Source organism: Anthonomus grandis, chromosome 12 (assembly GCF_022605725.1).
Source record: "Anthonomus grandis grandis chromosome 12, icAntGran1.3, whole genome shotgun sequence".
Lineage (NCBI taxonomy): Eukaryota > Metazoa > Arthropoda > Insecta > Coleoptera > Curculionidae > Anthonomus > Anthonomus grandis.
The window spans coordinates 11,479,998-11,503,228 of record NC_065557.1 but is presented as its reverse complement, the minus strand read 5'-3'; the positions used below and the strand labels follow the sequence as shown (position 1 = coordinate 11,503,228).

Sequence of the window (23,231 nt, the reverse complement as noted above, 5' to 3'; positions counted from 1 at the left end):
TTTATAATATTATTTTTACACAACTTTGAAGTTGAGGGGGTCTAAAAAACAATAACTTAAATTTAAAAGAGTGACTCACTTACCAATATGCAAATTTGCAACTTCACAAAGCCTTCATAATTGTTTTGCTCCAATCAGATTTACTTTAAAGTTTATTCATTGGAACTACAATTCCATCATATCCAAGTGGCCAATGAGATGAGTAGACGAAACAATTAGTGTGGAAGAGGGACAGAAAACGATAAACTTGATACAAAATAGTAAATTCTCATGTTTTTACTGAATTTACACTCGGTACATTTTACCTGTGAAATTTACGAGTTTGCGTAACTTTTACTAATATTTTAAAATATAGTTTTTTTTGTAGTAAATAAACTTAAAAAAAAAAGGAATTGCTTGGCATTACATTTTGAATAAAAAACATTCATAATACATAAACAGAGGTGATGTTTTATTTATGATTGTAATGTTATATTGAAATAAAATAAATGTTTTTTAGTTTTTATTCTTTTTGAAAATTTTAATTTTTTTTTAGGCCTCAGGTCAAAACGATTTTTACTTTTTTTTTTTAAGAAAATTAAATAAGTTATAATTTCCCAATTACGAGATATGCTAAAAATAGAAACGATTTTTAATTATTATAACAATTTTTTTTACAAAAATTTATAAAATCTTTTCGTTCTATTTTTGCAGTTTATTCTATAACATAATATTTTCCAAAGTAAAAATGTCTTAACCTGGTGGTAATAAACTTTTTTAATAAATAAAATATAAAATAATATTTACAAATCCATATAATATTTTAAAGTTACACAATGGTCAATAAAAGACAAAATAATATTATTTACATTGGCGGCTTGCTAATAGGGGCGCAAGGGCGCGCGCCCCCCCAGTAATTTCATTAAAAATTACTTATTTTAAATTTAAAACTCGTGTGCAGTAATTATTAATTATATTAGATATATTTTTTATCAACCCGCGTTTAAACGTTTAACACAAGCGCCCGTACTATAGGAGATAATGCGATATTCAAATCAACAACCAAAGTGCTCCTGGCATCCTACGTATACCGCTCTCTGTCTCGCGCAAGGTACAGCTCATCTATCTTCCTCTATTTGTCGTGGGGCGCGCTCACATCCGCGTCCATAATTTGACCGAAAAGCTACTCTCGACGACCCATCTTCTCGGCTTTTATCACGCTCGTTACCGATAGCGAGGCGCGCAAAAATTTAGCGCCCCAGTTTTATGGTGGATTCGGCTTTTGTTTTAATGTTTTGTAAATCGGACCGCAGGCGGCAGGAAGACGTTTTTTGTTGTTTATTCGGCAAAATTTTGTTTTTAATCGGTTCCGTGATCGGTGGTTTGTGTGTGTCTGAGTATTTCGAGAGTGAACAATACAATAATTATTATTGAAATTTAATAATGAATCGTGTAAGCTTTTTAATTAACTGTAATTTTTCAAATCTTTCACTGGAAGAAAAAGTAAACATTAAGACTTTAGGCAGACCTTTGCTGGATTTAAATATTACTCTCTAAGATCTGTCGATATTTGAATCATGCATTGCCAAAATAAGAAACGACACCGATAATATTAAGGCTAATGTAGAATTAAACTTTGAAAGTGTCAAAAGAAGAAGAACTGATTACTATGATAACTTGAGAAGTATTATTGCAAAAGAGGTATGTGATACAGTTGTTACCCAAGCGAAGGACAGATTTTCCTATCGCGGTTATCTTCAAGCAGCTAACTTGTTCGATAAAGAAGCGTATCCAAAATATAACAAGACCTTTCCAGTGGATATTTTAGATAATGTAGTTACTTTTTATCCAATGTAAAATACGCTTTAAAATGTGGTTTATTACCTGTCTAAGTTGTTCTTAACCAATGGGTCTCTACAATGCAAAATCACTCAACAGTCATCCTTCTCATATTGTTAGACATAAACTCGAACATCACATAAAAATAATAAAAAAAAAACAATATTTACTGTTCTGTCAACTTTTGACAATAATAAAATATACTCACCGGGGAACTTCCGTTCCCTTGCATCATCTCAGTCAACATCAATTTACACAATGTCACATTTCAATATATACATATGTCAAACGTGTTATCTTCCTTTATTTGACGACTAGCTAGTGTCACCTAAAATAGTAAGGGCTTCCCCAGACGCTCCACTGCCGCTAAACAGTAAGCATCTCAACGAATTAGACAAAGGATATATTTCTACTATATCCTTCTGTTTATTCGTGTCAATCGAGCCCCAGGTAAGGCCCCCAGTCTTACCAGACAGCACTCGAGGAATTGCGCATTCGTTCCTAATCGAACAGAGGCTTTCACACCTACTTGTGCGGGCATCTTCAAGATGCGCAAACAGATCTGTACAAACTTCTCATAATGGCCACATATCTACTCAAGATCAACTATTTCTCACATATTCACCACTATTAAATTTAGCAGCCTGGTTTAACCAGTAAACACAACTCTTTTTCCAACACACCACCTTACACACATTTCTCTCAAACGTTGCTTTCTGACTGCCTCCCAATTAATATTTTTGGGTGTCCCCTTAACTCAATGAATATTAGAGATCTTTAGCAATATACGTTATTTTAAATATATGAAGTTATTAATTGATTATGGAATTAATTAAATTGAGATAGAATTATTATAGATCATTAAAAGAGTTTTGTTTTAAATGAGAATACATACATTATAAAAAAAAAAAAAAAGTATATAATATAATAAAATGATAAAAATCAAATATGTTTTACACCAATGTTATGTAAAATTAGATTAAGAACTGAACTAGAAGTCATTTACTCAAGACCAGATTTCTCACAAAATATTGGAGCTATGATCTTGCTTTCATTTATTTTAGAAAATAATCTTGGCGAAACATTTGCCGAAACTATGAAATTATTAAATATCATTGTGACTACCCCAATGACAACTGCAGAGGCCGAGCGCAATTTTTCCACCCTTAAGCGAATAAAAACCTTCCTGCGAAGTACTATGCTTAATAAAAGACTTAATGTACTAGCCATGATGTCCATCAATAGAAATTTAGTGATGGAAATAAACAATTTTGATGAAAAAGTAATGGAAAGATTTATAAATATGAAAGACCGTCGAGCAGATTTTACTTTTAAGAAGTAGCTTAAGTACCTATTGAACATTTATTAATAAGTATAATTTTTCTTCACGTTTTAAAGTTACTTGTTATTGTTTTTAAAACCGCAGAGAGGTGGCAAAAATATTTTCGTGCGAGGTTCCGCGATGTGTAAATGCGATTGTTTTGAAATAATGTTCTTTATTTTTAATTGCCAAATTAAGACATTTATGTGCAAACTTTTTGTGATTGTACCATGATGACTGCAAACCGTCATGTCTCAGATATTATAACATATACTTAGGTACGTCCAGTTATATTTTTTTATTTATTAGTAAGTATATATTTATTTGGATTTGCGCGCCCCTCCATAGTCAAATGTCACGAGCCGCCACTGATTATTTACAAATATTATATATATTTTAAAAACAAATTTACAAATTAAGATATATTTTGTCCTCTTTGACAGTTTTGTGGTGCATAATTCTCCTCTTGTAATTCCTCTATTCCAGAGAATTCACTATTTTCTTCAAAATCTGTCTCACTTTCTGATTCGCTATCAGTTCCGTCTATATTAATAAGATGATTAAAATTAAAGTTTACGTTTTTGTTTGCTACGTGTCCCTTCAATTCAGCTCAACCCAACTCAATTGGGTTTGGATCTGGATGACTTGTTGCATTAAAGAGTTCATATATTTCATAACTTTTATACTTTGGTTTATGAAGCTTTATTATATTATATATTTGTGGCTGTAACATAGATTCATCGTATGTAATTCCTCTAAGCCATAACCATTCTTGCATTTTCACTTTCCTTGACAAGGTTGTTGGTGCTTTTTCTAGTGGTCATCACTTTTTATTGTAGTTTTAAAAGACATTTAAGTTTCCGAAATGCACAAAAAGTAACAGAAGTGGTACTCTCTAACTCGATAAACAGAAGTAGAAAAGAACAAAATATAGAAAGAAAATATCTTTCTATGCGCGATTAGCACTCGCTAACCTTTTCTCTATGTCACTCGGCATCGTTCGGCTTTAGACATTCTTATACTATCCAATCTACAAACATTAGCCTATTTTTATAGCTAATGGGATTTTTCACAGCCCACAATGTCAATTACTGAAATGTCATTCGACATTATCGATCTTTTAAGTAATAAGTATGCTTTGTTGTTGTTTCTGTTTTCATCCTATATCCATAAGGGATGCCGATAAGGGAAAAGTTTTCTTATAGATTTTTAAAGTATTTTTAGGTATCAATAAGACGGCGAATTTTATGATGGATCCTCCTAATTTTATCTTATCTCTTTCCTAGTGTGTATTTATAATAGCTTAATATAGTTTCTTTTTTTTTAAATTTAAATATATTTACTATTAAATTTATATTTTAATATTTGTCTTAAAATATAGATTTAAGATAATAATCAATAAAATATCAGAAAATTTGTGAAGAGTAATAAAACCCATTTTATTCCCTTCTGTGGAATCACTGGGAATTTCCCAATTTCGGGCGTAAATAAGCGTGGATAAACTATATGACCTCATAAACTTAATGGCCGTTTTAAACCTGAAAAAGTAGTTTGATCTTTTGATCGCGATAAAACCCTAATTCTCTGTTGTAACCAAGTGATTTAAGTAAGTTATTTTTTTGTGGACTTTTATGGTTTAACATTTTCTAATAAAATACTATTCTTTATTTAATTAGTAAGTTTCATTTAGAATCACTTTCAAGCCGACCTATTCCCTTTATCACTTCTTAAAAACGTTGGTCCTTGCACAATGGGGCTTAATGGTCTAATATGAGAATTCGTTGATTTTCAAATCTGCTACAAAAACATCCCCACAACAAAGATAAATACATTGTTTTTTCAATGTACTAAAAAGAAACGAAAGTAATAGCAACACCATACAACCTCTTTCTATATTTCTATTCCGAAATCTATTCTCTACCCGATCGAAGCCAGTTGAGATTGAGAATAGAGTTTAGACTTTTTTTCTATAATAGAAAGAAATTTTCTTTCTATTGAGTTAGAGAGTTCGCTCGCAGGCCTCTACGACCGGAGTTCTTTAAATAAGCTACGGTCTTCGTCAAAGGGTTTTGCCACTGAGCATCCAAATTTTATTGTCACTTGGATATGGTTGAGTTGTAATTAACTTTGCAACTCTTACACAAAAGGCATAAAGCTTTAGGCTTTATTTTGATAAGTTCCGACCTAAAAAAATTACCAGATTATAAATATCTTTTTGATCAAAAATTTCTTACTGCTTTATTAAAATTTATTGGATCTTCTAAGTACCCACTGAATAATTCCTTATTATCTTTAGCTGGCATTCTATTCTAGGGAAATACAAATTCTTATATGCTTCAATAATTTTAAATAAAATAAAAAAAAATTATAAAAAAAAACAATGTCTATGAAGAACTGAAATGTATTGTATGAATATTTAAATTTGAATAAAATTTGATTTGATTGAAGTGTTGCATGTCTTCCAAAAAAGAGCCCTCCTTTACCTATTTAAGAACAATCCCCGGGACTCATGCCGCCCACTATTTCTTTAGGAGAGAATATTTACCATTCTCTTTGTACGTTCCTGAAGCCACTTCCATCATTTTTAAATATCAATCTTCATTTATCAATGGGATTTCTGGGTAGCCAAGCAGGAACCATAGGACTTTGTCTGTCTTCGTCTTGCTTCATCCACACATAAAGAATCAATAATTTTCTTGCCTGTAAAAACCGATCTTCTATTAAGTATTTAAAATATGTCTAAAAAGAATGCTGTTAAAGCCTATTACTCTTTTGCCTGGTAGAAAAGAACAAACACTGGAAACTTCACTCATATGATTTAAATTGAAAAACTCAGTTGATTTTAATCATGATTAAAACTATTTCCTGTACGCACTTTTACGTATCCAATACTTTCACTCAATGATTTATTTCTTGAACCGTAAGGACGGAAATCATTAGGTAAAAAAACCTTTTTTAAGCAGCTCAATAAGACAAATACCCTTTTTCACAATTTTTCTTGTGGAAACTAACAAAACGAATTTATTTAAATAGTAGTGGATATGGTAGCGCGGCTGGCGGATACGGCGGAGGCGGTTACGACGACGGTTACGGCGGTGGCGGCGGCGCTGCCGCAGGCGGCTACGACTCTGCCTATCCTCCATTACCAGCACAAAGAGGGTAAGTAAAATTACACTGAGTTTATTTTATTTTTAATGTATTTTTATTAACTTGGGCGGATTCAAAACTTACTAAAATTTTTTAAACTTTTACGGTTATAATACTTGCGGTCATCTATGTTATTTAGGAAGTTTATTTTGCGTAGTACCAAGATCTGTTGTTACAGATATTGCCGTTTATCAAGTGTCAATATTGTATATGAAATTACTGCATTTTATCACGAAGAAAATAAGATATATTATTGACGTGATGGATTATGCACAATTTTATTCCACTTAGTCACGTTTTATAGATCGTGTCAGTTAAGTACGTGGCCAAACTACAAGGGATGATTAAATAAATAAAGCCAAGGCATCGCAAAGTCTAGTCAACAAACTACTCTACTCTAAAGCAAACAATGGTTTAACAAAAGCTTAATGAAACATGTATGAAAATATTATCACGCATTACAAAGATAAATTAGCTGATATGCAGAAATAAGAACAGGAAATATTTATTTCTTGAGAATTCTTTAGTAATTGAACCTGAAAATTGATTTTCAAATAGGGTAGTTTTAAACATAAACATTCTTTTAAATTGAGCTGCATTAAGAAACAGGAACTACAGTGGAATGGATTTATAAATTTCAATAGCTTTTTATTAAAGCTGATTTGTATTTCAGTAGATTTAAATTACGTTAATTTATCGAACGGTATCATTATAGATTTGAGTTCATATTTCTTTTAAATACGTGAATAAGTCTATTCTTCTTCTTTTCAATTTTTGAACGTGCGAGAGTAATTCCTAATTTGATTTTTGCTATAAGTAACTCATAATAAATTTTTACTATTTGTTGCAATTGTTTATGGAGGCGAATTGTCCAGAGTGGTCTCTGCTAATTTCCGTGCTTTTCATGCACTTCTATGAATAAGCTTACTTTTGACTTTAAAAATCGACATAATAATGTGGGACTTTATGACGGTAGAATCAGTGTTGGGAGGGTGTATTGTGTTAAAATCTTATTAAATAAATGGGCTTTAAAATACTTTTAAATAAATTTATACTTTTGTTTGCTTCATTTACGCATAAATATAAGTGTGATAAATAATATAAACATAATAAAGTAATGTGGATATAGGTGTTCACTTTAGGTAGATCGACAAAATAACGTTTAGAATACGTATTAAAGAAATATGTTTTTTGATACCCATTATGAGGCAAACATTATTTGATATTCATTAATCTATTCATCATTTAATAATATATCCTTTAAGATTTATTTTTTAAAAACCTGTTGAAATCTTATAATAAAAATGTTAAACTAAAATAAGTATGTAAATATAATAATATAAATACAGTAGTGGCCAAAATTATAGCAACAAATCTGAATTTTACTAATATTTAATAATAACTATTATATGTATGTTTTAATCGTAAAAGTACGCCACTGGTTTAGATGGCCTCTTAATATTTAAACAAAATTTCTTATTCAAATAAAAAAAGCCTACCTGTTTTTTTGCTGACAATAAATATTTGTAATTGCAAATATTTCACCTGGTCATAATTATAGCAACATTTGAAATTTAGTGCTCTTTCAATCTGTTGAAGTGCAATATTGAAACAATTTATATTGTGATTTCTTGTTAGTTATTAACTTATTTAAATAACAGTCGTGGTAAAACCGTGTCTGTTGAAGTGAGGCAACTTATAATTAATCAGTATAAGTCAGGCATCAAACAGTCATCCATTGCAAAAAATTTTGCTCTTCACAGATCAGTTGTATCATGTATAGTGAAAAGATACAATAACACAGGGCTGGTAGTACCCAAAAAAAATTCGGGACGTCCCCGGAAAACTTAAAAAAAAAGTGACAAAATGATTGTTCGGATTTCCAGGCAAAACCCATTTTTGTCCTCTTCAAAAATTAAAGGGCTTTTGGATGGCAGTGGGTGTTCCGATCTTAGTGAACGATCCATAAGGCGGCGTCTATTTGAAAATAAGTTGTTTGGACGCAGACCAGCAAAAAAGCCTCTTCTTTCCAAGAAGAACGTGAAGGCCCGACTTGAATTTGCTCGAGAACACCAGGGCTGGACTATTGATCAGTGGCGCAGAGTTATTTTTAGCGATGAATCAAAATTCAATTTATTTAAAAGTGATGGTGCTACATACGTTCGACGTCCTGTAGGCAAAAGATTTAATCCTCGGTACACTTCTCCTACAGTTAAGCATGGTGGTGGTTCAGTTTTAGTGTGGGGCTGTTTTTCGGGGTATGGTATGGGACCTCTTCACAGAATAGAAGGGATTATGGATCGATTTATGTACAAGGATATATTATAGAATGTTATGTTACCCTATTCTGAAGAAAATATGCCGCTGTTATATCAATTTCAATATGGCAATGATCCAAAACATTCTTCAAGGCTAATAAAAGAGTTTCTCCATGATGAAAAAATTAATGTTATGAAGTGGCCCTCCCAATCTCCGGATTTAAATCCAATAGAAAATCTTTGGGAAATTGTGGATAACAGGTGTAGAACCAGGAATTTCAAAAATGCTGGAGAACTTTTCGAAGCTCTTCAGGATACTTGGTTGTCAATCGATCATGATGTTATAAACAAACTTATTTTATCCATGCCAAAAAGATGCATTGCTGTTATAAGGGCTAAAGGGTACTATACTAAATACTGAAAAATATTATTGTATTGTAATCTTATTTTGACTTTGGAGAATAAATAAATTGATTTTTCTAAAATGTGTTGCTATAATTTTGTCCAACCCGTTTCCTAAAAAAAATTCCCATTTTTTATTTCTTTTATAAAGTAACAAAAAAATAAACATAATATAATTTGAAGGAAAAATGTACTTGTTGCTATAATTATGGCCACTACTGTATGTTTTAAAACATCCATTTCTTTTCCTTCTTTAGCAAATACTCCAAATAAAGCTATATAAATTTTACTGCTCATAAAATCCTATATAATATAGTAGATAATTTACATATTATTAAATTAATCTTGATTGGCTGGTCATTGATTCGTCGGAAATCGTTTCCAGATCTTCATCTGATGAACTAGTATTTACAGTAAATTTTAGTGAATCTAACGTTTCATCAAAAAAAATGATGACCTTTATATATTATTCTTCAATTTTGTTTATAGGCTCACAAATCCTTTTCCACTCATTGTCAGATACTGCATATTTTTGCCTTGTCAAAGTTTCTAAATCTGCCAACTTAAAAGTTGTATTTCTGTTAGCTACATAGTTTTTAGCAGTGCCTCAGATTGTTTTAATGGGGTTCAATTTGTGTGGTATGGAGGCAACCGCAAGTTGAATGTCTGTGACTTTCCATTAGTTCATCAAGTTTGCACTTTATTAGATAAAATCTTTTATTTTGAAGATTTATAAGATTCATAAAGTTCAGTTTTTGTCACTTTCTCGTCATGTTCGAAATTATGCTCCGTAAGCCAGTCACGAATTTTTTCTTACTCCTGAGATAATATTCTTTTTTACTTGTACATTATGTTATGCAGCGTTGTCGAAAACTATGATTGAATTTGGCGGCAAATTTGGAAGTATTTGGGTTTTCACATGATAATTGCCACTTTTAGAACCTTAAATATGTTATGATTAATAAATTTAAACACAGTTTACTTTTTTCATATCTTACCTGAGGACTATATAAGTAGACTGTCTTTAACAAAACCATTTTATTTATTTTCACTGTAAGATATCTTTTAAAAAGCTACTAAATTTCCTTACCCTTTTTACTCATTATAATTACAATAGTCTTTAAATTAAAACACACCAAAATTGGAAAAAAAAGTAAGTAAACACAAATTAAACTCACTTTATACAGTCTCAACACTTTCCCAAGTGCGTCGTAAGTGGACGGGTATAACTATTAAAACGACTTTATCTTTTTTACATGTGAAAGAGCGGGATGCACAAATTCACTGTCAAGTAAACCTAATCAGGAAAGGGTCCTCCTTTTTATTAATTCTTTGTTTTAAATTAGGTTTATGCGCATTTTAAGTCATTGGCATTTTAAGTCATTCTCATATTTTATGGACTCTTAAGTTGCAAGCAGAGCTAATGAAAGATAACTTGGTATCACTTACATAAACGCTCATCTTGCTTAATTTTTTTGTTGGATATAGGTCAAAAAAACGACTTTAGATCGATTTAATGTTAACGAAGACGATCTACGATATATAGTCCTGAGTCATAGAGATCGAAACGTCGACAAAAATATATACATCGATTGTCTGAAGTAGTTTTTTTAACCTATAACCAACAAAAAAATTAAGTTAGATGAAAAACAGCAGATGCTGTTGATCTGAAGCTTTCGATACAATTTATAATGTTATAAATCATATCCAAAGCTTCAGACAAAGTTAGTCTTTTTCTGAAATAAAGCGCATATTTTAGTAGTTCAAACGCACATTGATTCAATTTCGTATCATCAAGTTTTTGCAAACAAGTATCCCGAAGCATATACGTTCAACTTAATATATTGCACTATTTACACCAAAAAAGCTAAGCGAATGGGATGGACTATCTTTACACACATAACATGAACGTCCATGTTTTTTTAATATTATAAATTTTCTAAGGAAACACTTGCTCTGGGTTTGTTTGATATTGCAAAAAGAAAGATACAAATATAGGTGGTGGAGCACATATTTCTTTAAAAAAAACAATTTTAACCGAATTCAGTATGTTCAATTCAAATTAATTCTAAATAAGCCACTCTCAATCGTAAATAATACAGCCAAATTGTCAAATTTATTAATATTTTCACCATGAATGATTATTTTGAAAAGGACGCATTACCGGACTTTTAGAAACTTTTTTAACTTAACTTTTTCACTCACCTTTTGAAGTTTTGCCATGTACTTAACCAACGCCGTGTATAAGAAGAATCGTCTTTAAAATATTTTTTTCTTTCCGTAAATCATAAATACCTTTAGAAATGTTTTTGAGGGCCACGCTAAATTTTTTAAGTAGCATAATTCTCCAGGCGTAACATTTACTTTTAATAGCTTTCTTCAATTTTAGGTAACGTAGCGATCGTTGTTGCCCTAACAAAATGTGTATTAATTGGACCCAAAAATAAATTATCTGGTTGCTTTTTGTGTTGTTTGGTTGTGGTAAAGAAGCACGATGTCAAATATTGCGTGAGAAATGCTGCGTACGGAACGTTAGGCAAACAAGCACATCAAACGTAATAAACATCACCGTTTAAACGTAAATTGCGCTTGCAACATCGAACGCCTTTTGTTTAAATTATACGTTTTTATAAATTGCGTCTTATGATTGCATATTTATTCTTTATAGTTAGTGATAAAACTTCACTTCAAAGACAAGCCTTCACCCCTATCAAACAATATTTAAAGTGGTAATAGAGAGAGCGCGTGACAGAATAGTGTTAATGAAAAATTGATTTAATTTAGCGCCTGTTAGCTATAGTTTCTACAAAGAAATCAAATTTAGAGCAAGGCAAGACAAATATCCCATCAATAGTGTTTTAGTAACTAAACTATTTATGAAAAATACCAATAATTTGAACAAATTTCATATAGCGAATAAGAAAAAACTAAATTTATTTAAATCTATTGCTTACTACATGGCAAATTTACATTTTTAGGGGGCATTTTCTGGTAAATTTCAACTTTAAAAATTGAGGTTTTATTATAATAATTTTAACAGTTTTGTTTTTGTAATATAATAAGAATTCACAGAAAGGCTAGGGATATTGTATTTCAGGATAAGAAATAGAGTTTTTTAAGTATTGGTTTGTTTTGAACTTTAAGGAAAGGAAAATACTTAAGTTTTTTTATGTTTTTTTGTATCCCAATATCAGATTTATGAAAGGAATTGTTGGAAAGTGGTCCGAATGAAATAGAAGCTTTTTTATTTAAATGTTATCCTCAGGACACTACCAAAGAATTTGAGAAAAAAATTATTTCCCTGTATTATATATTACGATTTTTTCTGGCGACTTAGGATAAGCCCTACAACTTTCATATTTAAAGTTTTTTTCCAATCAAGCTCTTTCCAACTGCAAACTTTATACACTTAAAATATCTTCAATGTATAGTAACGTTAAATGCTATCAACACATAGCAAAACTAATCAAAATGTGGATATTATAGTCAGAAAAACAATCAATCTGGTTTACTTTCTGGCTGTATTCAAAGCACTACCAAAATTACATTTTGTTATTTCGAGGGGGAAAACGTTTGCACCTCGCGAAGGTGAGCTCCAACCCCAAAGTCTTAAATTGGATTAGGGCTCAAGAAATACCTTATTTTAAAGATAATTGAATTATATTTTCAACGCATCTTTTTTTTAATTATATGCCGCCATTTTTGAGAAAATATGGAAAACAGAATAATTTAATAACGATTTCTTTTTATTAAACGATTTACTGCTTTTTGCAAAAATGTTAAAACCCGTTAATTTTTTTTTTATCGGAGAAGTCTTTAGTGCTTTATTTGAAAAATAACTTTGTTACTAAGCTTTCTTTTGAACAAGTCCAACAACAAAATAAAGAAATATGTTCTTCATTCCTCATTACATTTATTACCGAAGATAGGTTACTAATAAATTTTATTTATAATTCATTATATACGACAATAAGTGCTCTTAAGTGTTGGCCTCCTGCATCCATACAATAATAAAGATTTTGTTTAAAACGGCCTCGGACATTATGAAACATTTCTTGTGTAATGGCCCGTCATTAATCAATGATAGGCTGGTATAATTCTCATTAATTCTGGCTGAGTTTTTTAAATTTTCCTTTTTAAGTGAACAAAATCTAAGGGGGGGTCAAATCAGGTGATACGTCCAATTTAAATATTCTCGAAGGCTATAATGAGAAGGAGCACCACCTTGTTGAACTCTTCGGCAATGTAATTATTAATATTTTTAAACGTTTCTATCCATGCAGGATCGAACGCGTGTTCTAATAATTGTAGATATAGTTCTTCATTAAGATTTCCTTGAATTAAGAAAGGAGCAACTAAACAATCGCCATAAATTCCAACCTTGACGTGTAATTCCCCAGGATGTTGAGTGTGAACCTCATGGACTAGATGGGGATTTTCGTCAGACCAGTATCGACAATTATGACGGCTAACAGTTCTGTTTAGTCACTCTTTACTATCAAATTTCAATTATTTATTATTTGTTCGGTCATAATGTCGCAAAATTCTAAACGTCTATCAAAATCATCTTCGTTTAATTGTTGTAAGATGAATTTTGTAGGGGTGAAATGTATGTATCTTAAAAACTCTGCGAATGTTCATACGAGATATGCGACACATTAAAGGTAATTGCCTGGTGCTTAATGTACGGTCTATATTGACGTGGCCCAAATTAGTAATTTCCATAGGTTCATTTCGAACTATCCATCGATTTGGAGCCATCCCAACTAGCATTTTTGGCAACAGCTACGTAATCGCGACTATAAAGAATACTTTAAAGTTGTGGTTACTAGTCGCGGGATCCGTTTAGGCACCGTTCTGTTACCACTTTTTTACCAAAATTGGGAATGATTTTGCAGTAGCAAATACGTAATTCTATCGTCCCGAGAACTTCTTTTTAACGTCCCATAGTGGATTTCGGGATGTCATAAAGTAGTAATTGTGCAGTGCTAGTTACTAAGAAGTTACTGAGACAATATTATGCAAACATTTTGATTCTCTTTTTTTGTCACACAAATAATTTTATATGTCCGTCTTTATTCTGATTCTGATCTCTTAAGTGATGGCGTCGTATCGGGGTTAATCTACTTCATATTGTATTTAATATAGCTGATATTATCGCTTACCGGAGTGGAAAAATGTAAACGAAGCAAATTTTACTGTTAAACATAGGCAATATAGGACGAAAATAATTTCGTCCTATATTGCCTATGAGTGCCTATTGCCATGACTTAATGAGGCGTTCTAATAATTTAGAACGCCTCATTAAAATAATGACTTTTAACAAAAAAATATACCAAGTCTAAATATTTAAATTTAATTTTTTAAAGAAGGTAGATAATTTTTTTTACTCCTCGTTACTCCTATGAATGTAAGAAGTCCATAATTTAATAAAAATTGCATAAAATGTAAAAGTATTCCGATTTTAGCAAATTCATAAAATCGTGCAATACCTTTTCACAAAATGGAGTCAAATAATTAAAAAAAATATGGCGAATTGTTGTTAAAGTTACCAAGAAGTTTCTTTTGTTACTTCAAAGTAAAAATGACTTAGGAATAAGTAAATTATTTAAAAAAAATGCTACTATAAAGTATATTTTACTGCCTAGTAGAAATAATTACTTAAAGGTAATTTGCTTTAATAGCCAAGGTGGTAAATATTACTTTAAAGAAGAAATAAGGGTAACTATTTCGGTCTTGTTACTGATAATATTACTTCAAAGTGTATTACTGCGTGGTAATATTTTGAATATAGTCGCAAGAACTTGAAATTTAACTTTGTAATCGCGCTTATTTAAAAGTTCCCATTTAATCGTCCCACCGACCAATATTTTCTACTTTATAGTAACGACGTTGTAAAGGTAATTAGGTCAGGTCGCTAAGCGGTATTAGCTACCATCAGAGTTACCGCAAAGTAATAATTACTATATAGTCAAGTATTAAGTTAATATTACGTATTTCTTACTACTATTTTTTACTTGGCAGTTATTTAAACTTATAAGATTTTTTTTGGTACCAGTTACCGATTTATTACTTGAATAAAGTAATATAGTCAAACAATGTTGTAGCCGTAACTAAAATTGCTAGTTGGGATTGGTTTTCGGTTTGCAACTGATCCTGTCTCCCTAAACCTTAGTTTATTTTCGGCGAACATGTTTATCTGGATTTATTTGAATAAATATCTGAGCCTGCAACATTAGAACATCTACCTATATTTACAATGCAGTTCAATCAGCGATATTCTTTCTACAATTGAATAAACCATTTTAGTATTTAGACGCATATAAACTATTGTGATACAATTTATGGTCCTTGCTTAAAAAAGTCAGAATGCGTAGAATCCAGACGTTACAAAATTCCTGTTTAAGACTTATACACGGAGTACGTAAATGCGATCATAGGTGATATTTTAAAATTGACCAACTGCCTCAATATGTTCTCATGGTCTTATTTTTTAACGTTATTAATAAAAAGTTACCGATATACCTGTAAAAGAAAATAGGCTTTAGGACGGACATAACCATTTGAACCTTTGGTCCAAAGGAAGACTAACAATGCCAAGATACTATATCCATCATTTTGAACGGTCATTTTCTTACGAAATTGCTAGTGTATGGAACAAGCTACCACAATAGATTATAAAAATTACTTTCCAATATATGTAATGATCTTTGTGCAGAACAAAACATATTATACAGTTATTAATTAGTTTCACAAGTCCTTAATCTTTATTATATTTTTATTAACTTTATGTATGTACCTACATAACCATCTTTTATTATTTTTATCACAACGTCATCGTTTTACATATAGATTTTATTGCTTTTTTTTCTCTATAAGTAATATTTAAATTAATATTCATAGGTGCTAAAAGTGTATAACTAAATATTTTTCTATCTTAATGTACTTTATTGGTATACTTAGGTTCAGTTCGGTTTATTGGGTTAGGTGGAAGAACAGATTATTTATTTCTCTATAAGCAAATGACCTGAATCTCGCCCAATTAATGTATATTTTTTTATATTTATAATCAATAAAAGACCTTTATTATTATTATTATTATTATTATTATTATTATTATTAAACACTTCGCGATACTAAACTGAAATAAATAATTTGATACAATATATTACCGACATTTTTACGAATACATAAAAACTTAAAAGTTATATATAATGTATAGAACTAATTGTAAACATTTGAATAATAATTAATTGTCTAGTGAAACGAAAAAATTTTCAAGACCACAAATTGGGCCTGTGTTCAAAATTTTTTTTTTCTTTATAGTTTCTGCTTTGCATAATAGTTTTTGCATTTTTACCATACAGAAAAAAAGGTTTTTTCTTTTGTAAATAAATAAATATATTATTCTACTATAAGGAGCAGAAGAGGCACAATAAGTAATAAAAAAGCAATTAAAAACTTAAAAAAGTTGCAAAACAAGAGAGTCAATTATCAGGGTATTATAATTTTGTGAAAAATCGCAACTATGTAAACTGATAATCAAAAATAATTAACGAATTACTTTATCAGTGTAACTTTTTAAAACTATTATGGTTTCGTGTAATAAACTCTGTTAATTCGATATTTAAATTTTGTTAGTTATGATTTCCCTCAATTTTCAGAAAAAAAAAACTTGCACGTATTAATTTTTTCTTCAAATGATAAAGTTAGAATTTATATTAACAGTTTTAAGCGATAAATCTAGAAAACATTAATTTTTACGAGTATGTTGGTTGATGTTGGATATGTTAAAAAAAGAATTGATGACTATTAAATGGAGGCATCACATGAAGTTTAACGCCATTTTCATTTAAGGAATGAAGTTCACCCCTGCGTGAGGTTAGTGACGAAGTATATAAAAGACTTCTTCGATATAAAAATTAACGGGCTTTGACATTTTTTCAAGAAGCAATAAATCGTTTAATAATGACAAATCGTTCCAGATAAGAAGAGACAAGACAGTAATAAAGAGATACCAATTTTATGAAAGAAAATCATATCTATCTTTGTTAAAAATTAAGAATTATTTAAATTGTTTTTAACGCATACAAATCTTAGGTCATCAAGGTGTTAAACATATAGATAGTGTAACTGTCTTAAGCATATACAATATTTCAATAATATGTAAAGAATAATAAATAAATAGGCACTAAAACGGTAACAACTTTGTCACGATCTCTCGGTCTATGTAAAAAGAAATTTGTCTTTGGGTCCAAACCGTTAAAATATTAATAACACGTCCCCTTTTTATATTTATAGCTACGGAGGCGGCGGCGGTGGTGGCGGTGCAGGCCGAGGCGGCGGTGCCGGAAGACGATACTAAACGAACGTACCGTGCCGCACTCAAATAAAAAAAAAATCTATCTGGATAAACAAAAATTCCAAGCGCTGTACTACCGTTATATTTATCCATTTAACAAGTTTCTTACCTTAGTATTATTAATCTTTGATAAGCGTAGCGTTTTTTTTTTTTATTTTCTTTTGGTATCGATCATGTCAATTTTCAAATAGAGTGGAATAGAACTGGACGGCTACATTGCGAAATTTAAACGTTTTGCGCTAAAACTCCGACTGCCAAACGCAACGCCGCATTGGGTGCCAAACCAAATTAGCCGTAAGGTCGCAAAAAAAAAATTGACAGGACCGTAGTTAGAATTTGTGCGGATATATACTTATTAGATTCTCGCAGTAATATAATGTTTTAAGTGTTTTAATCCGCGTATCCACTCACTTTCAATACATACATGTACGTCGCATTGTGTAAAGCGTGTCATTTTTTTCTTATTTTAAAATTGTGTTTCGTCGTATTGTGACATGAGTTTGATAATTAATTGAAAAATTACAGTTTCTAAATAAACTAGTAAATAATTACGTCTGCGTTGTATGTATGTTCCCTTTTCCTTTTTATGCCGTCGTTTTTGTCTTTCTCGAACTATTATTTTTCCGAATGCCAAAACTAATAGTTTACACCTTAACAAGTTCTCGTAGCCATTATTATGAAATTGTTATGATGTTGTTAAAACCGAATTATTGATTTTTCTAGCACTGTTTTATTTAACTCGTAAGACCTCACGATTTCGGGTACAAATATTTCAGGTAGAGGAAGGAACAACTTTGTTTTTATATATTTTCGTAACACTTTCCATTCCGATTGAGGTACCTTGAAAACACGGCCACGCAATTTGTTCTTGATACACGGGAATAATAATAAGTTATTTGGTGCTACATCAGGACTGTACGGAGGATGAACTATTAACTCAACATTTTAATTAATCAAATAGGTAGTTAGCTGTTTTAGTTAATATGTGAGAGTCTCAACGATCCTTCGTTGCATTTTTCCGTACTTTACTAAGCATTTCTAGCACACAAATGCTCCATTCAGAATTCATTAAGAGCGGTGAGTATAGAAATTCATTTTCAAAAGTGGAAGTAAGTTGATCCATACTCTCATGTCATGATAATCCACGTTAGTTATTAGTTCTAAAGAAGGTAATAGTTGAAAATGTCAAATATTCAGATAGAAACGTCAAATGCCACCCAAAGCACTTAGTACTGGCGAGGTTTCGATACAGGATGTCAATTTGAAAACTTTCAATGCAAATATCTCGGAAACTAAAAAAGTTAGAAAAGCGCAATTTGGTACAAATGTTACATCAGACCCAATCAACAGCTTTTAAGAATTGCATTCTTAAAAAGACAGCTAATTTAAAACGTTATATAGTACTATATTACAGATACTCGTAATTCTGAGAAAATGTTGATCGGCTCTGATAATGCCTTTAGAGGCGAAACACGTGTAACCGATTCTCAATTTGAATTTAAGGTCGAGACTTTTGACAAAAATTTTTTTTTGTCATAAGTAGGTCTCTTAAAAAAAAACTTAAACTAAAATAAAATGGACAACTACTTTCAATGTATTGCTTAAGTTAAAACGAATTGGATTCTATAGTCTTGTCCTTATTTATTGCTCTTCATTCTCATTCATATTTCCACGTTTAAGCATAGTCATCTCTGTAGGTTTTACTGAGTAGTTCCTAAAAGGTCCTTATAAACATCATCTTTTGAATTTTCAATGTGCTTTATTATTTTAGGTACGGCACATGCCGGTACATGCACATGGTATCATATGAAGCTTCTAATGCTTTGCCTAATATTTTTAACGATATACCTTTTTTTTCCAATACTCCTGTTGTATCTCGAATATACAGTGGGGGGCAAAAGTAGAGAATTTTACACCTTTTTACCCACATCAAAACATATATTGGCATATTTCTTAAAAAATTACATTACATTATACTAATTTAAAGCAGCAACAGTAGAGAAACAGAAAAAATATCATTCTTATTCCAATGTCAATAGTTAGTTGCATAACCGTTGTTTCTTATTACATTTCTGGTTTATTACCTACTATATCCCATAGGTTCTCAATTGGATTGAGATCGGGGCTCTTGGATGGCCACTTAATCACTTCAATTGTATGCTTATTAAGAATTTGTTTTACTATTTGGGCAGTGCGCTTCCGATCACTGATATCTCCATTTTAGTAGCATATTCTCCTCTCCAGATGGAAGCATGATATTAGACAGAATCTTTAGATATTTAAATCTGGCCACTATACCATCTATTTTATAAATGGGACCCATGCTAAATCCAGAAAATGCGCCTTAAACCATGCAGTTGCCGCCTCCATGCTTCACATATTCGTACAATAGATCTAAGAAAGTCATTAATATTCAGTACTGATAAGGTTAGGCTTGCTTTGACAAAATGGTGGCAGAGACGGACTCGTCTCGTCGTTGGTAATAGAATTAATAAAAATATATGTGGTGCTACTATATTTTATTGGAAAACATGCAAAAATGTATATGTACCTATCTGTCCAGATTTTTCTAAATTATCTTAATTCGCTTATGTTTATTTGATGGAGCTTTGGTTGTGCACTTGCCCAATGAATCTACGCCGCCTTTATCTGGAACTTGTGAGTGTCATACCACGTCTCATCTTAATAAACAATATCCCTGCCATTCATCAACTGCTGTATTCCATTCTCCATGTTTTCAGAAAGGAATCTATCCTCTTTCGCCTTGGGACTACTGGTTGACTAATAATTTTCCACACTGTGCTCACTGGTCTTTTTGTCAAATCTGATGTTTGCTTCACTGAGAGCCTAGTCGGCAATATTGAACGTTGTATAGATATAATTTATACCAAGTAGAAAAAATTATATTATTCCTACCAGTATACATGGTGTTTTTTTTTAATATTGCGACTAAATACAGGGATTCCTTGGTTCATGAAGCCAAAAAGTTCCTTCCCCCTAAAACGTCTTAGATCTTGGAAGTACAGAGTGGTAAAGTTGTTTTTTTCGATAAATTTGATACCGCTCTTTTAAGAAAATTGGTTTATAAGGATTTTTTGGTTCGTTTTATCCAAGGAACACGTTCCTGAATTTTTTCGCAATATTAAAAAAACACCCTGAACGATGTAGCATAAGCGAGATTTGATTTATCCCATAGCCGGGAATACGCGACTTTTGCAAAACCTATTTGGTTTCTAACGTCTGCATAACGGGAAACTAGAACAAGGTTTGAAGAGACCGACTACAATACTCGATGGGAAGGGTCGAAAATGTTTAAAACTGATGTAAAGCTCAATTTTGCATAAAATAGACTAAGGGATTTAAAGAAAAACAATATTATAACGGTGACTTATTGACTGATAGGTAGTAGTGAGTTTTTAGTATTACCCAATTTTCATTAAAGGCAAGAAAAAGAGAACTTATTCAATTTTAGGAGAAGCCGGTTCCTGACATCTATTCCAATTGTCTAATACGCCTCTTCACCGCATTCAGTGAACGTAAAAACGGTAAATTTCATCAGTGAAGGAAAAAAGGAAAACTCTGACTTAACATTGTTGCAGGAGAGGTGTCAGGGAAAAGCGAAATATCTCAGTACCGATACTATGCGATCTGTCTGTACTGCCAAAAATTCTTATTCATCCAGTCCATATTCTCACCTCTTGACCCGCATAAGTGTCGGTGCGTAGAATAGGTTCATGCGCGTGTATAAACATTATAATTGTATCGATAAAAGAGTGTGTAAAAAGTGATAGTAAAATAGGAATAATCTGGGAATAAAATAGGTCAGACGTATGATTGAACACAAATTTTTAATTTAATTTAAGTCCTACAAAAAAAAATAATGCAAATAGCATTGGAGTCGCAAAAAAAACATAAAATAATACAATTTTTTGTAGTAATAAATATGTTCCTTATTATCTGAAATCCCATTGAACCCCTTAAACGATCCGTTTCCAATTCTAGTAGCCTGAAAATGACCTAATTATATTATATTTCAATAGTTTTCTTTGGTGTTACCATTGTATTGGTCACTAATATTTCTACAAATTCTGTTTTCGAACATTTTCTTCAATAATAAAACTTGTTTACCTACTCCTGTGTGTTAATAAAATGCGCCTGTATTTTGATAACACTCTCGGTAAGTTCGTCCTTCGGTTATAACTCGGTACTCTTTTATCATTCCGAAAATGTATTATAAGTGAAGAAAATGCTTAAAATAATTTTTGAGTTTTAAACAGATTTTCGGGTAAATTTATAACCAGGAAAGATACCAAAATGATTTATTTTTAACAAGTTTTTTTTCTGTACCTATTTGCATCCCCTAGTGGTAGATTACCATATATTTTATGTAAACGTTGAAAATATGAAGCCGTTTCGCTAAATAGATCTATGCCGTTTATTCCAAGTTCATTTTAAAATCGTAAGTCACGGAACGTAGTAGAAGACCGCAAACAAGTAGGCACAATAGATAGACCGAGCCCGAAGCGAATTAATTATTGCCGATATATATAAAGAAAGCCACCCCGCCGAAGAAAAATCAGCGAAGAAAATAGCGTTTTAACATTGCGCCATCTCACGTGAAGGTTAAGAAGACATGATGCGTATAATGTGCGGCGTTCGCCTACTTAGCCAACGAATACATGCTTATGCGTACGACTTTGGCCCCATTGCGCAGGTATACGTGGCATACCAACGAATTAAAAAAGGTAATGATGATTTGAAATGATACATTTTTGTAGGGTTTTGGAGGGTAAACGTTTTATAACATTGAAATAAAGGCATACGTCTCGGTTTTATTATTATTGTTAATATAAACATATATTCGGCTAATATACCTTCAGGAAAAAAATGCGATGTTCTGCGCACAACCGTCAATATACATGTAAAGCGGACATACATATGCGGCGAAGATAATGAGTAATTGTAATTTATTTAAACGCTTATTTTAATGTTAAATGCCTTTATTTTTAATGTTTCTTATTGGCACACAGTATTTCTTATAAGTCTTTTAATTGGTTTCTTAGGTTTCCTACTTGAGGCTTTGAATATGTGGGGGTGAGACAAAGAAAATGTATCGCTTAGGGAATGGTTTGGTTTGCCGCTAGTGAAAAGCTTTTTTCAGAAACCATGGTGAGTATACAGTACCATAGTGAGTATTTATTGTTAATATATATTTGTTCATTTATAAATTGAAATTATTCAATTTCCTCTGGGTTTATCCGAAAGCATATTTTTTCAACTGACAAAAAAAACGCGTGGAATTGGAAAAAAGCCTGGAAGATTGATTAAGATGAAATTGTCTGGAAAGTGGATGATAATTATTAGTAAGAATACTCTTCCAGGCATTCCTATTACCAAATTTCTAGCATAAAACTCAAGCCGATCAGAATATTGAATTAAAGAGAAACAATAGTTCTTAACTCGCCTAACTCACTTCAATTTCCTGGAAGATGATTAAGAGTACTCAGGAGACAATACCAGGCATTGCAAGTGTCTTCGATTCTTAGAATATGACTGAAACTTAAAAAAAAGTTAATTCGCTGGGTTAATGCAGAAGTATTCTGTCACTTTTGGTACTTTTTACAGGACAAGAAAAAGTAAATAACTAGCCAAAGTTTAATATTCAAATTTTTGAATACCATCAATTTGTTTTATTTTTAGTGCTGAATATTCTCCTAATAATAGAATACCTTATTGTATATAAAATCTAAAATATGGAACGTAGCATAGTTTTGTATTCAAAATGGTATCATAATAATATGTCTTTTTTCAGTGACTGATTTTGTAACAATTATAGTCTATGTAAAAAATTGTGTAAAAAAACAGGGACCATAAAATGTATGTAACGTTATTAGGAAAAGAGCTTATTTTCCTAATAAAAACA

The 23,231-nt window shown here is 31.3% G+C and overlaps 1 protein-coding gene across 5 annotated transcripts in view; it reads left to right on the top strand.

Annotated features, from left to right (window-relative positions):
- LOC126742781 (uncharacterized) overlaps positions 1–23,231 on the top strand; it is a 39,965-nt gene that overhangs the window by 14,066 nt on the left and 2,668 nt on the right. For 2 of the 5 annotated variants that reach the window (XM_050449572.1, XM_050449570.1), the window contains 2 exons: positions 6,173–6,298; positions 17,248–17,859. In XM_050449572.1, coding sequence (XP_050305529.1) covers positions 6,173–6,298; positions 17,248–17,311 — 190 coding nt within the window. In that variant the 3' untranslated portion in view covers positions 17,312–17,859. Of the gene's footprint in view, positions 1–6,172; positions 6,303–17,247; positions 17,860–20,780; positions 20,854–20,907; positions 22,054–22,371; positions 22,478–23,231 lie in introns of those variants that run through there. The other 3 variants (XR_007662718.1, XR_007662719.1, XM_050449571.1) reach the window with 3 other exon arrangements.